Raw genomic sequence first — 14,469 nt, 5'->3', positions numbered from 1 at the left:
CCATATCTATAAAATGCAGTGTTCTTACATCAGAGATAGATTTTGTGGATCTTTGAGAATTTTATGAAAATTTCGTGATTCTTCATTGTGGAATCTTATAGATGTATTGTGTTTTCATCATTGCATGAGTCCTGTTTTCGTAAGCACGAGAGCTTCCTGAAGAATGCACAAAGCCAAGTTTAGATTATATTTTTGGTCATTTGTGTACTGTAGGGATTGGACCCCATTCGTAGAGACCTGGCCTGCTTGGCCCAAATTTGATTTGTTTTTGGTAATCACTTTGGGGTTATTCCAATCTTTATCCAGCTGGCCCAAGTTTTATCTGTTTTCCCTTACCACTTTTTTTAGCTATGAATGAAACTCCCAACAAAAAAAAAGCTTTCCCTGCTTAGAAAATTGAAAACATCTACTAATGTGAAACAAGAACAAATTGTGTAACTACAGAAAATGAAGTATTATTACATGCTAGTAAGAGTCAAATTTGATTCCCAATTTAAATATCTCGGAAACCTTATAAACTTTTACATACTAGTAGTACAAAGACCTCCAAAGAAAAAATGACAACAAAATCTTGACATGGATTCCAGAAAACTTCTCCAACCTTGCAGGAAAAAGTCCAGCAAGAACTAATCAGTAGGAGATCTCAAACTTTGATGTCTCATCTTTGACAAAAAACACATCATCATCATCCTTCATAGTTCATACACAGCCAAAAAACAAGGTCAGGACTTTATTAGACAATCATCAGAAACATATTGCAATTCAAAATAACACACTAAAGACAGTTCAGAGATTTGATAAATGTACCTTGCTTTACCCCCCCCCCCCCCCCCCCCCCCAAGATGACTCGTCATTTTTGGTAGAGCAATATGTAACAGACAGAGCAAACTATCCACACAATTGCAACAAATGATCTAGTAGAATCCCACAAGAAGAAGGTAATACTCGAACTTAAATCATCCAAACCAGTTTTTAATAACATAAGAATATGCATACCATATATCACATCTAACTATTATGCCCTGTAACCTTATATGTCCTTCACAAATACAATAGATCGAAAAAAGGCCGAGATTCTAGCTAAAATCCATCATGATAAGCTCCAAATCCTTAAATCTTCACCCTCCTAATTCCACTAAATAAACATTCCTAAATCAAGAAATTATCCCATATTTCCTAAAAACAGAATAAACTCGAATTGTGCTTAGATAATCTCCATCAATCTAGAGCTAGATTTGAACAAGTATTAAATCAAAGCAAGCTCCTTTGACTTCCCTTTGAGATGATGAAAGGCTAAAACTATATATGCATCACCAAAATGCTCTCTGATTCTATAAACATGGATTAAAAGAACAGACTCGGATTATATCCAACAATCCCAAGAACTTCAAACCCCAATAATCAAAACATGAACTTTTCTCTATACAATAAGGGTAAGAAATATAAAAAAATGAAAACTTTACAATCAAACAAAATCAGAAAAAAAATCGAAACTTTCGTCACTCCAAATGAAGATGATAGTAATTGTGATGATGAGTAGCGATCGAAGACGGAGAAGATGATCCATAACCATCATCATCGTTGCCATCACGACCACCATCAAAATACAAAACCTCAGGAGGTGGAACACAGATATAGTTCCAGAACCAAAACACGAACCGACCCAATTGCTGAAGCGGGAAACAACAAACGAGCTGTAACATCTCGCCGCTGCTGATTCGATCCGACGGCCGAATCAAACGTAGCCGCTGAAATATCTCCGCCGATATATGAGCTACGGACATCACTGTGTCGCCACGGAACACCATGTCTCTCTGGCTCTGCTATGCACAATCTTCTTATCTCAACAAAGTTTGGATTTTTATTTACTTTTTCACAATCGTCTCCTCTTTGATTTGTCTCTGTGTGTGTGTGTTTTGTATAAATTGTAAACAAAACAAAAAAGGTGGGATTTTTTTTGTTTTTGTTTTCCCATTTGAGATGATGATTCGGTCCTAAAAGATCAGATTTTTAAACCGATTCGATTTTCATTAGAAACAAAAGTACAAAACCATAAAAACCGAACTATTTAGGACCGAACCGAACCAGGACAGAAGTGAAGCCTTTGACTCTTTCTTCATCCTCTGTGATTAGACACTTGTCGTAGTCATCATCATCGCCCACAAGATGTGGGGGTTTCAATAGTTTATAAACACTTAATTATATTCTAGACACAATCAATTCATCTTGTTGTTGTTAGACACGATCATCGTTACACTTTATTTTATTCATGTAATTGAAAAGTACTTACTGAATTATAACGGTCCAACACGTATGAGAAGCCAACACTTAACTTTTGAATCTTGACCATACATTTCTTTATTCAATAGCTCTTTTTTTTAATACCCATTTACTTCTCGTACAAGAAAACCATACCACGAACAAGATATGAATCTTTTTATGTATAAGAAACATTTTGATATGGTTTATCAAATTGTACAAAGGAAAGAGTGGAAATAGAGCGTAGATATATATATATATATATATATATATTAAGATTTAAAGTCATTCTATGGATTTTGTTGTCTCTTTTTGAATCCTTCAAACAAAAACAACCTGCGAATTATTCTCTTATTATATTACATTTACAAGGTAACTTTACCAACAACAAACAGCAACATTTGCTACAGACCTGCAATTTTCAAGAAGGAAACAAATTAAACCATAAGAGAAAAGAGAAAAGAATGAATAAAAGATTTAGAAAAAGTTTTGAGTTCTTTTTTTACCTGCTGATTTACTTCTTGGAGCTAAGTGCAGAGAGGACTTTTTTACCGTATGGATTGGTACGAAGAGATGGGATGTGAAGCTTAATGGCATCAACCAAAAGACTATGCACATTCCCCTGCAACAATATGTGTTTTTTAGGGACTGAATTTTGAAAAACAATATATCTGAATCATTGAACTGTTTGTGTATTGGTTTTTGTTTACCTTGGATAGTTTAAGAGCTGCTTGAATGACGTAATTTCCATAAGGGTCAAGCATCACTTGATCAAGATGACCATAGTTTACTAGTTCTCTGATGATGCGAGCTCGGTGTTTGTCATCAGCTAGTTTCAGACACCTTTCAACTACATTGCTGCTACATTTCTGCATCGATAACTCCGTGTAGTTTCCTTCTAATTGCTCGAGGATTTCGAAGGTTGCCCATTGAAGTTGAAGCTCAAAGACATATTGAAGAACGTAGTTCCTACGAAAAAGTTTGCATCCTTTCTCCATTATTACAAGAACTAGATTTAAAAATGCTCAAAAGAGAGAGATTGAAAAGTATACCCGAATGGGTCTTGGGAGAGGTATAGAGCATTGGACGTGATTTCAGAGACTAAGTGTTTCTGTTGTTCTCCTTCAGATTGGGCAAGACATTTTTGAAGAATACAGCATCCATGTTTATCAGTGGCAAGGTCAACACAATGAGTAATTGCAGCTTCGAAAAGAAACTGAAGAGGATATAGAAACTGGATTAAAGACTTATAACAAATACACATTTTGAATACAGTGATCTCTTATGTAAACTGTAAAGAAAAGTTGTTACCTTTCTACATTGAGGTAATAGATACTGCAAGCATCGTTGAACAACGTGATTACCGTTTACATTCTTTATCAATGTCACAATGTCATACTTCAAAGCAGAAATGATTAACGAAATCTCCTCTTGTCGCTTAGCCGTTTCAACGATCTTTTGGACAGCTCTAGTCCTGTTTAAAAATGGTAATATAGGTCAGGTAAAGAGCATTAACAGAGACATTCATATCGAACAGAAAAGTTTTACCCGTGCATATCACAAGAGATTCTGATAAGCAGTCCTGGCTTTCTAGTAATGGAATGAACAATCTTTATTCTTTGATCTTCGTTACATACTTCGAGCAGCTTTTGGACCAGATAATTTCCAAAGGGGTCAATCATAAGCTCACTGATATAGTCAATGATCTCATTAAAGATGATCTCTATATCATTCCCATCTTTCTCAGCAAATATTTTCTGCAAGAAGCGACAACCAAGCTGATCCTTTGCCAAGTAATATATCCTCCCTCTTGCCTCTGCAAGAGATTTATACTTCTGAGGCTGCAGTGTCAGATTGTTGAGGCTCATTGTGAGATCTTCATTGAGTTGATTCTGCAAGCAAACTCTTCCATCTTGTGAATCATCGTCTCCAGCACCATACTTGATGACTTTAGCTGTGTTCAAACCGACCTGTGGTTTCATTAAAATTTTCTCTGGATAGTACATTTTCCTTACCCCATCATCCATACTCCTCCTTACTCTTTCATGACCATCTTCTCCATCCCAAAATAAGTTCCTGTTAGACTGTTCAGCTTGGCGATAATCGAAATGGTCCTGTCTTGGAGAAGTATGAATGCTCTGATTGTTATTGTAAAGATGGAGGAAATGAGGGTTCATGGAAAAATACTGTTCTTCTTGGAGTTTAAGCCTCTGAATATGTTCTTCTTCGATGTTCCTCCAATTCATGTGAGGCTGATCGAACTGCGGATAGTGAGACAGAGGCTGCGAGGGTGGCAGGTAATGCTGAGGCTGAGCAGGTGAGTACCCGGAGGAGAGATTAGGAAAGTATCCAACTTGTTGCAGCTTCCTAAACATCAGCTGGTGGTCGAGTTTTCTTGAATCAAACTTGTCATATACACAAGGTGAGCTACTTGGAGAGTGGTAAGAAGGATTGTTAATGAACATAGGATGGGGAGACTCTAGAGTTTGAGTCGGGAACCCAAAGTTTAAGTTCGACTCGGCAAAAGAAGTGGTGAATGAGCGGTCTTCAGGAACATATTGATCCAACTTCTTGATGGGTTGTTGTGATGATCTGCTTGAGCTCAAACATATAGGGAAATGGTTACTATAGTCATTCCCTGAAGTAACTTTTGGGATCTCACCAAGAAGCTTCTCAAATTCGTCATACTCTGGCTCATGTCTGCTTCGATCCATCTCTTGACTAAAATATACACACACTCACCCAGTAGGAAAAAATGCAAACTTTGATGATCAAATGATTTACTCTTGACAACTGCAACAAAAAGAAAAAACAAGCGAAACTTATAACAGACAAAAAGATCTTATTAGTGTGTCATCAAGCTTGTTGTTCTTTATTCACGAAGACCTTTTCTTAAAATATAATTAAAAAATCGTTACAAAAAAAACAAGACATCATCATCGGGATAAGAGAATCCACCACTAGCTAGCTAATCAGCAGCAACAAAACACTAATCTTTTTTTTTTTTTTTTTCTAAGTACATTTTGTCTCTTACTTCAAATCAAGAAAAACCAAAAAAAAAAAAAAATCAGTACTTTTGACAAAACATAAGAACAGATATGATTTTTTAGTGTCACAAAGCTGAATCACTCAAAACCGTATAACATATATGAATCAAAACACAGAGCGATCAAACAAATCATTAGATCAAAACTGTACGGACGATTAAAAAAGAAAAAAAAGAGAGCCAGAATCGAGTATTAAATCTCTATGATCGAGATCGTAGAGAGAAGAAATAGACAAGAAAAAGACATGAGTTTTGAGAAAAGACCCAGATGATAATGTATGAAAAATCCGATCTTTAATTATATATCTCCGATCAAAAACTTAAAGCTTTTATTTAGACGAAACCCAGTACTAGAGAGATCAGTGACGACGAGACAATGAGAGGTATAAAGAGAGAGAGAGAGAGAGAGAGATAACAATACCAGTGAGGTTGAAGAAGAAGAAGAAGAAGAAGAAGAGGCATTAAACATATAAAATCACTAATCTGAAAAAAAGGTGACGATGAAATAGGAGAAAAATATCTCACACACGCAAAGAGAAGAAGAAGAAGAAGAGAGATTTAAAAACAAGAAAAAAAAAATAAAAAGAAAAACACTTTTTTTTTTTACCCAAAAAGATTATTGAGAGAAAAAAAATGAAAAAAATTTCCAAGGAAAATGCAAAGAGAGTGCGAGAGATTAGAGAGAGATATGTAGAGAGAGTGTGTTTATATATTTGGTAGGCGGCGTGAAGAAGAAGGAGAACTATATAGTGAACAACAACAAAAATATTGAAGTCTAAAGTTCTTTTTTTTTAGTAACAAAATTAAGTTGGTTTGTGTAAAGTAAAAACATATTAAAAAAAAAAAGGATCTTTGAATTTTTTTTTTGTTATGAGAAGTGGAGAATTGTAATAAATAAGATTGGATGAAAGAAAAAAGAAATAGGTATGCATGAAAATGGAAAGGTCTTTTATGAATTTTGGTTACAAACTTATGAGTCTCTCTCTACCTTCTTTTGGTACGTTTCTGACCCTTTTCTTTTTTTTTTCTTCTTTCGTTTGATTAATGGTTCTGTTTGTTTTTTTTTTCTTCTTCTTCTTCTTCTTCTCTCTCTATATATTTATATTACGCGTAATAGATTTACGTATGTATACAAGTGTTATAAGTAAGTAACGTATGTGTTTCTATTAATTTAATTGGGTTTTGTGGATTACAAGCTAGAAAAAAGTGATGTCATGAATGAGTTGAGTCTTTGTGGTTTGCTTAGCTAGTATCATAATCACATTCACACACCAATACTTTTTAACGTAACGATTATGGAGGTGTAAACGAAGTATGATGTGTATTGTATATACACGTCGGTTGAAGATTAAACACCTTTAATTTTTTTAAGAGTGAACACTGAAATTAAACGATTTGCAAGATGCAAAGGAGATACGTACATGACCATACTATAAATATATTTTACAAAAAAAACTTTTTCTATGTATTTATTGTGAAATCTAATTGACGTGAAAAGATTTGATTTACTGAGTGATGTGATAATAACTGGCTAAGAACAGTGTTATCACATCACTCAATCACTTTTTTTTCAACCAAACATTAATTAAAAATACTCGACAAAATCACTTTTTTATATACTTAAACTATAATTTTTTTTGTCAGCAATATACATTTAAACGAAGTATGTAGAAAATTAACTATTATGGAGGGACTTGATATATTTTTTCCAATAACATAATTAATTATATTTGTAATAGAAAAGTAAAAATATTACTTAGTGATTAGTGATGAGAGTTATGTATATTTTTCCTTACAAAAATAAATAATTAGAAAAGAACATATCATTTATAATATATGACAATTAATATATTTATATATAACATGTCATTTGTAACTAATTTTAGTATAATTAGTTATTTATTTGAGAACTATAATGTTATTCAGACAATAAATTAAAACATCTTATAGACTTAGTTGAAATGAAGGAATTTTGGTAATTGTTAATACTAGTTTCGATCTCCATTAAACAAATATTATCTCCGGCTCCGCTTTTGTATTGCCACCATTTAAACTAATTTGTTTGGTTTTACTTTTGATTTTCGAACGTCTTGATTTCTATAAAAATGACTCATATACAAATTGCTACGCACTAATAAATCAAACGTTGAAAAGAAGTTTCTAGGAAGACTACTAAATTGTTGTCTTTTACCTTAAATTCATGATCAACTTGGAGCATCTTTACTTGTAGTGTTTCACTCTTTTGGGTAACAATAAAGAATATAGTTTACTACGAACTTGTAAGTTGGGAGAAATAAAATAAAATCGTAAACGTCTCTAAAATAGTACAGTAAAACTCTTGAGAAAGTCTTTTATTTTGTTAATTTCTTGGGAAAATAACTTGAATTTACCCTGCTAATTTGTTTTTTTCAAATAAATCGGAAACAATATCTCAGTAGTATGAGTACAACAATCGAACAAAGATTCCTTTAAAGTTGAGAAATTAGATACTATTATACTTTTCAAACTAAAATAAAATAGTAAAATCAATCAAATCATTCAGCCGTCAAAAGACTTTTTTAACAAGAACAAAATAATTTTATTTATCCTCTTGAAAACGAAAAAAAAAAAAAGATAGCGAATGGGTGACAAGCACAACTGGAACCCTAATGTACATAGCTCACAGTGACACAGTCTATATCGATTTATTGCAATCTAACATCTTCTCCATTGTCACGTGATCTACAAGCTAAAAAAATGAATAATGCAATTCTTCAGTTCAAAAGATCACTTCCTGTTTTGATCTGGAAACACGACCAAACTATATGTTTGTGGAGCCAAATCAGATTCTAACTCTCATCAAGTCACCAGAATTAAAAAATATATATAATTGTACATTAAGAAATATAGGTGTTTTTAGATCGGACATTGAAGACTTTTAGTGGTGGCTTTTGCCTCTTCAGATTATATTCTCATTGCTAATTTAGAAGCTGTATATAGTAACAGTATGATCTATAACTAACCAAGAGAACTCGAAATGGATTTGCTCCTGCAGGATCTACAATAGATAAATCTTATAAATCACAACTAAAGACGTAAAGTCATTTAATTAGAAGAAAAATAAGTGGCTAAGAGATGTTTGCAAAAAATAGTATATAAATTTACTTGCAGTTTTCAAAGTGTGCTTAACCTTTACAGAACGTTCTTTAAATTGTAGAATTTTGTTGTAATCAAATAAACCAAAATAAATTTCAGGGAAGATTTACTAAAGTAGTTCTCACTTCCGCTAATTCATTATCAACTTTAAATATATGAACAAACCCAAAAAAAACAAAAGGTTATGAAAGAGAGAGTCAAGAGTTATTGTGGAACCCCACTCACAGCTTTAAAAGTATGATTGACTTTGAAAATGATCTTAGAAAATTTTCAATCGTCGATTAGATACTTTGTATAGATTAAAGGATAAACCAAAAAAGTTAATAGGAAATTACTAGGAAGATCACTTACTATTTTTTCATTTGTTCACTTTGCTATTAACTTAAAAACTCCACAAATGTGGCTTTATTAAAATAAAAAAGTTGATGAACAAACCAAAGTAAATAATATGAGTTTTAGAAGTTGCTAAAGTTTATTTCTAAAAACTCTCATTAATAGTTTAGAGTATATTTGTTAAACTTAAGTATAAAACGAAATAAAAAGGAAAAAAAAAAAAGAGTTAGGAAAACCAGTCAGCGTTACAAATGTTGTAGGTTACAGTCATTTTAGTTTCTGAGGAACTCGTTTAAGACTATTTAAGACTATATACATTGGATATTTTTATCAATATATTTTTTTTTTACTTTTCAACATTCCACCTCATTTTCATCTTCATCCACCTAATAATTCAACGTCTATTCAATTTTTATCATCTATAATGGTTTTATTTAATAAAATTCAACTCATTATTTCATTCATTTTATTATTTATTTTTATATGTTCAAACAAGTCTCTATTTATAAAGTATGAAAAATAAAAATTTTTGATATAAAACAAAATAAAATAAAATTTTGATTATTTAGTATGAAATAAATGATGTCAAATAGTTACGATGAAACTAAAAATATAAAAAACTTTAACAACCAATAATAATGTATTATATGTCCTAGTGGTCCAAGCTTACCTTCGGTTTATTCAACATGTTGAATTTTCAACCTATTTTAATCCACATAGATTTTTTCCATTTTTTAACATTCTCGTTGTATAGATTCAAGAGTTGAATTAGTAATTCAACACTTCCATTGTTGAACTAACCAAATAGGTTACAATTTTATCATGGCCAAATTACAGTTTTAAAAATTATAAGGTATAAGTTGAATATCTCACATTACTAAACCGTGTTTGTTATGGATTAAGAAAGGGTTTGTTAGCAAATTAGTACATTTTGGAAATTTAATTGGGAAACTAATACATTCACTATTTAAAATTGGAAAATAGGGTGTTGTGTAATAGAGAGTTTGTGAGATAGGGAGAAGTGGTGGGCATAAGTTTGGTGAGAAAATTACAAAAATGGGTATGCGTGTGGGTAATAAATAAAGCTTTTTTTCCTGTAATCATAATTATTCAAATAATTGTTAATATAATCTATTTTTAGAAAACTTCCTAGATACAAAAATAGATTTTTTTTCTTTATAATATGAAATGAATTTTATTTAATAATTTTTAAATATATTATATAAATCTTTTGTATCCGTACACCTTAGTATGTTTACAGATTTCTATACACATTATTATGTGTACAAATGTCTGTACACATTATTAACTTTACAAATGTAATTTGTATAAAAACATTGCAGTACAAGCATATGTACAGATATTTAAAACCCTAAGAATTAAACAACTTTCATCTGTACACATAATAGTGTGTACAGACATCTGTACACACAATATACACATTATTGTGTGTACAACCATCTGTACACATAATTAGGTGTACGAATCTAAAATTTGTAATTTGTTTAATTCTTAGGTTTTCAGATGTGTGTCCCCCAATGGTTTTGTAAAAATTACATCTGTACACATAATTAATGTGTACAGATATCTGTACACTTAATAAGGTGTATAGACATCTGTACACTTAAAAATATGTACGGATACAAAATATTTATATAATTTATTTAAAAATTATTAATTAAAATTCATACCAAATTGTAAAGAAAAAAAACATAGATTTTTTGTATTTAAAAAATTTTCTAAAAAAAATTATATTAACAATTATTTTAAAAAAAAAAATGGGAAACAATAGCATAAAGTGTAATTAAGTAGAATCTTTAATGACAAAAATGGGTGTGGAAATAGAACAGTGATAAATGTGTTTTTTCCCAATTATAAATAGTGAATGTATGTGTTTGAAAAATGTATCATTTTGCCAAATATCTCAATAAACAATAATCAAGATACATTGGCTATGGAGGCCACTTAAACAGTCCCACAGTTCATTCGTTTTGATTTGAAATGAAGAGATAAAAGAAAATGATGCCAACCAAATCAAATATATTGACCATTGCAAAGTGCAAACCATATATAACTCAGTGAAGTTATCATATTGAAAGACTTGATCTTAAAACAGGGAACACAAAGCCAAATTATATGTTCTTCAGGTCACTCGAAAAACATATAATTTACATTGGATAAAAGATGTTTCAGATTATGAAATAAAGAACTAATAAGTCGTGGCTTTTGCTTCCTCAGACACTACTCTGTTCTCATTGCTAACTTAGAAGCCGTAACCTGAAATCAAGAGAGGGTTGTTTTTTTTAGAAAAAAAAAGTTGCAGAATTCGCGACGATTCAGAGGGATTCAAGAAGAAGAACTAAAAGACAAACCTGAATTGCCCATAGGGTTTCCAGCAGGAGCTGCTGATTCAGGCTCTTTGATGTCCACAACAACACAATCAGACATCAAGAATGTCTTCGCCACAGATGAAGCATGCTCTAAGCAACATCTCACAACCTTAAAAATAAGAAAATCTCAGTTAGTGTCTAAAACAGCAGATTATGTGATAAAAAGGTAAGGAACTTTGCTCACTTTTGTTGGATCAATGATTCCTGCAGCCATTAGATCTTCGTATTTGCCAGTTGCAGCGTTGTAACCGTGTTTAGGGTTTTCATTAGAGAGAACCTGACAAAGGAAAAAAGCCATTCACTTAGTTTCCATATCAAAAGACTCAAACTTGCAATCTTTATAAGGAGATTGATTTACCTTCTCACTGACGACACTACCATTGACACCAGCGTTCTTGGCGATTAACTTCAGTGGGTAACTTAGTGCTTTCTTCACAATGTCAGCTCCAACCTGGAGGTTAAGATGATTTGTTGAATGGCGTTATATAACCCACAAACTATATTCATGTTCTTATTTCTATTGTGCAACTCTATTGGACTAACCTTTTCTTCATCGTTTGCTAGAGTCTCTTTAATGGCATCCACTTTCGATGCAAGTCTTAGTAGAGTGCATCCTCCTCCAACAACGATACCTTCTTCCACAGCCGCCTAATTAAAAGGTTCAACAGATTAGTATCTATCTACCATATAATGAAACATTTCAAGACTCTTTGCTTAGAGATGATGTTACCTTTGTAGCATTAAGAGCATCTTCAACTCTCAATTTCTTCTCCTTAAGCTCTGTCTCAGTTTGTGCTCCAACCTAAAGATTAAAAAAAAGTTCAGATTATTAAAAGTTTAGACTAATGACAATATTTTGCATCATGTGATTTGTTTCTTATTATCTCACCTGAATTACAGCAACACCGCCGGATAATTTAGCGATTCTCTCATTGAGCTTTTCCTTCTCATAGTCTTGTTCAGCAGCCTACACAAACCCAAAGACTTAATAGCTGCAAAATAAAACCAATTATTGGGAAATTTCATTGATTGAGAGATGTTACGGTTACCTCGATAAGATTCTTGATCTGTTGAACTCTCTTCTTCACAACTTCTTCAGTACTTCCATCACCAACGATCGTTGTAGTGTCTTTTGTGAGAACCACTTTACCAGCATTACCCAAAACTTCTGGTCCAACTTTCTCCAACTGAAGTCCAACTTCTTCCCTAATCACAGTAGCTACAAAAATAAAAACAAACACCACAACATTAGACACTAACACATGGCTTTTTTCATGTAGAAACAGAGATAAAACAAACATTTAGTATTTTGGTCTCACCTCCTGTAAGAGCAGCAATGTCATCGAGGTACTGGCTTTTCCTCTCTCCAAATCCAGGAGCTTTCAAAGCAGCAACTTTAATAGTACCACGAAGCTTGTTAACAACAAGAGTCGCTAATGGCTCTTGCTCAATATCTTCAGCAATGATCAAAAGCGGGTATCCACCTTTAATCGCATCTTCCAGAATGGTCATGATATCTCTAACATGTGTTATCTTCTTGTCAACAATAAACAACTGTAAAAAAAAAAAAAAAGAAGAGACAAATACTTTAAAGCTCCTGCGGTTTTTGATCAGCAGATAGGATTTTTACTAATAAGCAATGATTAAGACCTTGCAGTTCTCGTATTCTGCAGACATTTTCTCACTGTCAGTGACAAAGTAAGGAGAAATATAGCCACGATCAAATTGCATTCCTTCAACTACATAAAGACTGTTCTCAGCGCTTTTTCCTTCCTCGAGTGTGACAACACCTTTACGACCAACTTTTTCCATTGCTTCCGCAATCATATTGCCTACTTCGTAATTGTTTCCTGCACTAACCGCTGCAACATCTGCAAGTTCACTGTCTTCGACCTGCAATTCAAAACAGAGCTAGGATCAAGAAATCTCTAAAAGGATCTACGAACCAGAATCTGGTTAAGTCAAAGTTACCTCCTTAGACATTTTCTTCAACTCGGCGACAAGAGCCTTGGTAGTTTTCTCTATTCCTCTGGTAATCAAAACCGGATTTGCACCAGCAGCCACCACCTGCATATTTCAATTTACATCACATCACAGCAACCAAAACACTGATTTGTTTCAATTCACAAAGAAAGACCATAAATTACAAACCTTTACACCTTCAGCGATAAGACCTTGAGCCAGAACAACAGAAGTCGTTGTTCCATCACCAGCTAAGTCATTAGTCTTGGAAGCAGCTTGTCTCACTAGCTTAGCACCAATGTTCTCAACTGGATCCTCAAGCTCGACCTAACAAAAAAGCAAAAGCTTTACAAATCTACAAAGCAATTGCGCACCAGATTACACATTAGATACAACAGGAAACACCAAAAGCTTACCTCTCTAGCAACTGTTACACCGTCATTTACGATTCTAGGAGAACCATACTTGCTCTCTAAAACAATATTCCTGCCTTTAGGACCTAGAGTAACACCAACTAAATCCGCAAGTTTATTCACACCAGCCTACACAATGAGATGATAATACGTTATTCAGTAGTGAACCTATAAAGCACAAAATCGAATAAGAAGAAACAATCATTTGACTAACTTGAAGCTTCCTAATCGCAGTGCCGTCCTTATTGAAATGTAATTCCTTAGCCGCATAGATTTTGGGAAACCTTGCTTTCCTCTGAGCAATACTCTGACTCTTCCCAAAAGAACTTGAAGAGATCGAAACAAAAGATGACAATCTATTCGAAGGAGGAGCCAACAAAGATGATCCCATTGAAGACGTTGCGCTAAAGGTTGCCATAGTTCTCACTCTCTGCAATAAAACAAGAACAAAACACACACATAAAAATCATAACTTTATTGTTTTCATTGGGACTCTAAACAAAACCTAAAGACACAAACCAAATCAGAAAAACTTCGTAATCATCGACACAAATCGAAACAAGGGTAAACTGAAAGCAACCAACTTTACACCTATACTTGATTGAAATGAAAAAAAAAATGATCAAACTTGAACACTTACAGTCGAGAGAAGCGATCAAAGAGACGGATGAAGAGGGTTTTAGCGACTTTGAGAGGTTTCTTGTGAAGAACAAGTAGTTCGATTTATGCGACTGTAAAGTTATGATTTTTATTTAATACTAAAGTGTATTTGGTTGCATAGTGCAAAACGGACTGGTGAAGTTCGTGAGGATCGCGTCTTCAAAAGCTTTAGGTTAAATCTGAGCCGTTGGATCGATTGAAATTTGGAAGAGTCTAGAATCTTTAAACCCTAAACCCACCTACTCTGCTCCTCTCTCTCTACACGTGCGAG

The 14,469-nt window shown here is 33.1% G+C and overlaps 3 protein-coding genes across 3 annotated transcripts; all 3 read right to left on the bottom strand.

Annotated features, from left to right (window-relative positions):
• Positions 1-1,309: 1,309 nt before the first annotated feature.
• On the bottom strand, positions 1,310-1,947 carry LOC104726198 (uncharacterized). The gene has a single exon (XM_010445003.3). It carries the CDS (start codon positions 1,806-1,808, stop codon positions 1,500-1,502), a length of 309 nt encoding a protein of 102 aa, XP_010443305.1. The 5' UTR covers positions 1,809-1,947; the 3' UTR covers positions 1,310-1,499.
• Positions 1,948-2,576: 629 nt separating this feature from the next.
• LOC104726197 (pumilio homolog 12-like) lies at positions 2,577-6,079 on the bottom strand. Its single transcript, XM_010445002.3, has 7 exons — positions 5,727-6,079; positions 3,808-5,052; positions 3,571-3,733; positions 3,312-3,475; positions 2,970-3,228; positions 2,766-2,881; positions 2,577-2,671 (listed from the first exon to the last, which is right to left on the bottom strand). Exons 2-6 carry the CDS (start codon positions 4,971-4,973, stop codon positions 2,774-2,776), a joined length of 1,860 nt encoding a protein of 619 aa, XP_010443304.2. The 5' UTR covers positions 4,974-5,052; positions 5,727-6,079; the 3' UTR covers positions 2,577-2,671; positions 2,766-2,773.
• A 4,714-nt stretch (positions 6,080-10,793) lies between these two features.
• On the bottom strand, positions 10,794-14,460 carry LOC104726196 (chaperonin 60 subunit beta 3, chloroplastic). Its single transcript, XM_010444999.3, has 15 exons — positions 14,179-14,460; positions 13,753-13,968; positions 13,542-13,667; positions 13,315-13,452; positions 13,135-13,230; positions 12,814-13,056; positions 12,483-12,717; positions 12,213-12,382; positions 12,053-12,130; positions 11,894-11,965; positions 11,707-11,811; positions 11,522-11,614; positions 11,348-11,440; positions 11,146-11,272; positions 10,794-11,050 (listed from the first exon to the last, which is right to left on the bottom strand). Exons 2-15 carry the CDS (start codon positions 13,954-13,956, stop codon positions 11,037-11,039), a joined length of 1,794 nt encoding a protein of 597 aa, XP_010443301.2. The 5' UTR covers positions 13,957-13,968; positions 14,179-14,460; the 3' UTR covers positions 10,794-11,036.
• Between the last annotated feature and the right edge of the window lie 9 nt (positions 14,461-14,469).

This window comes from Camelina sativa, chromosome 11 (genome assembly GCF_030686135.1).
Source record: "Camelina sativa cultivar CO46 ecotype springtype chromosome 11, ASM3068613v1".
Taxonomy (NCBI): Eukaryota; Viridiplantae; Streptophyta; class Magnoliopsida; order Brassicales; family Brassicaceae; genus Camelina; species Camelina sativa.
Note: the sequence above shows the minus strand (reverse complement) of the source record. Positions and strands in the feature narration are given on the sequence as shown.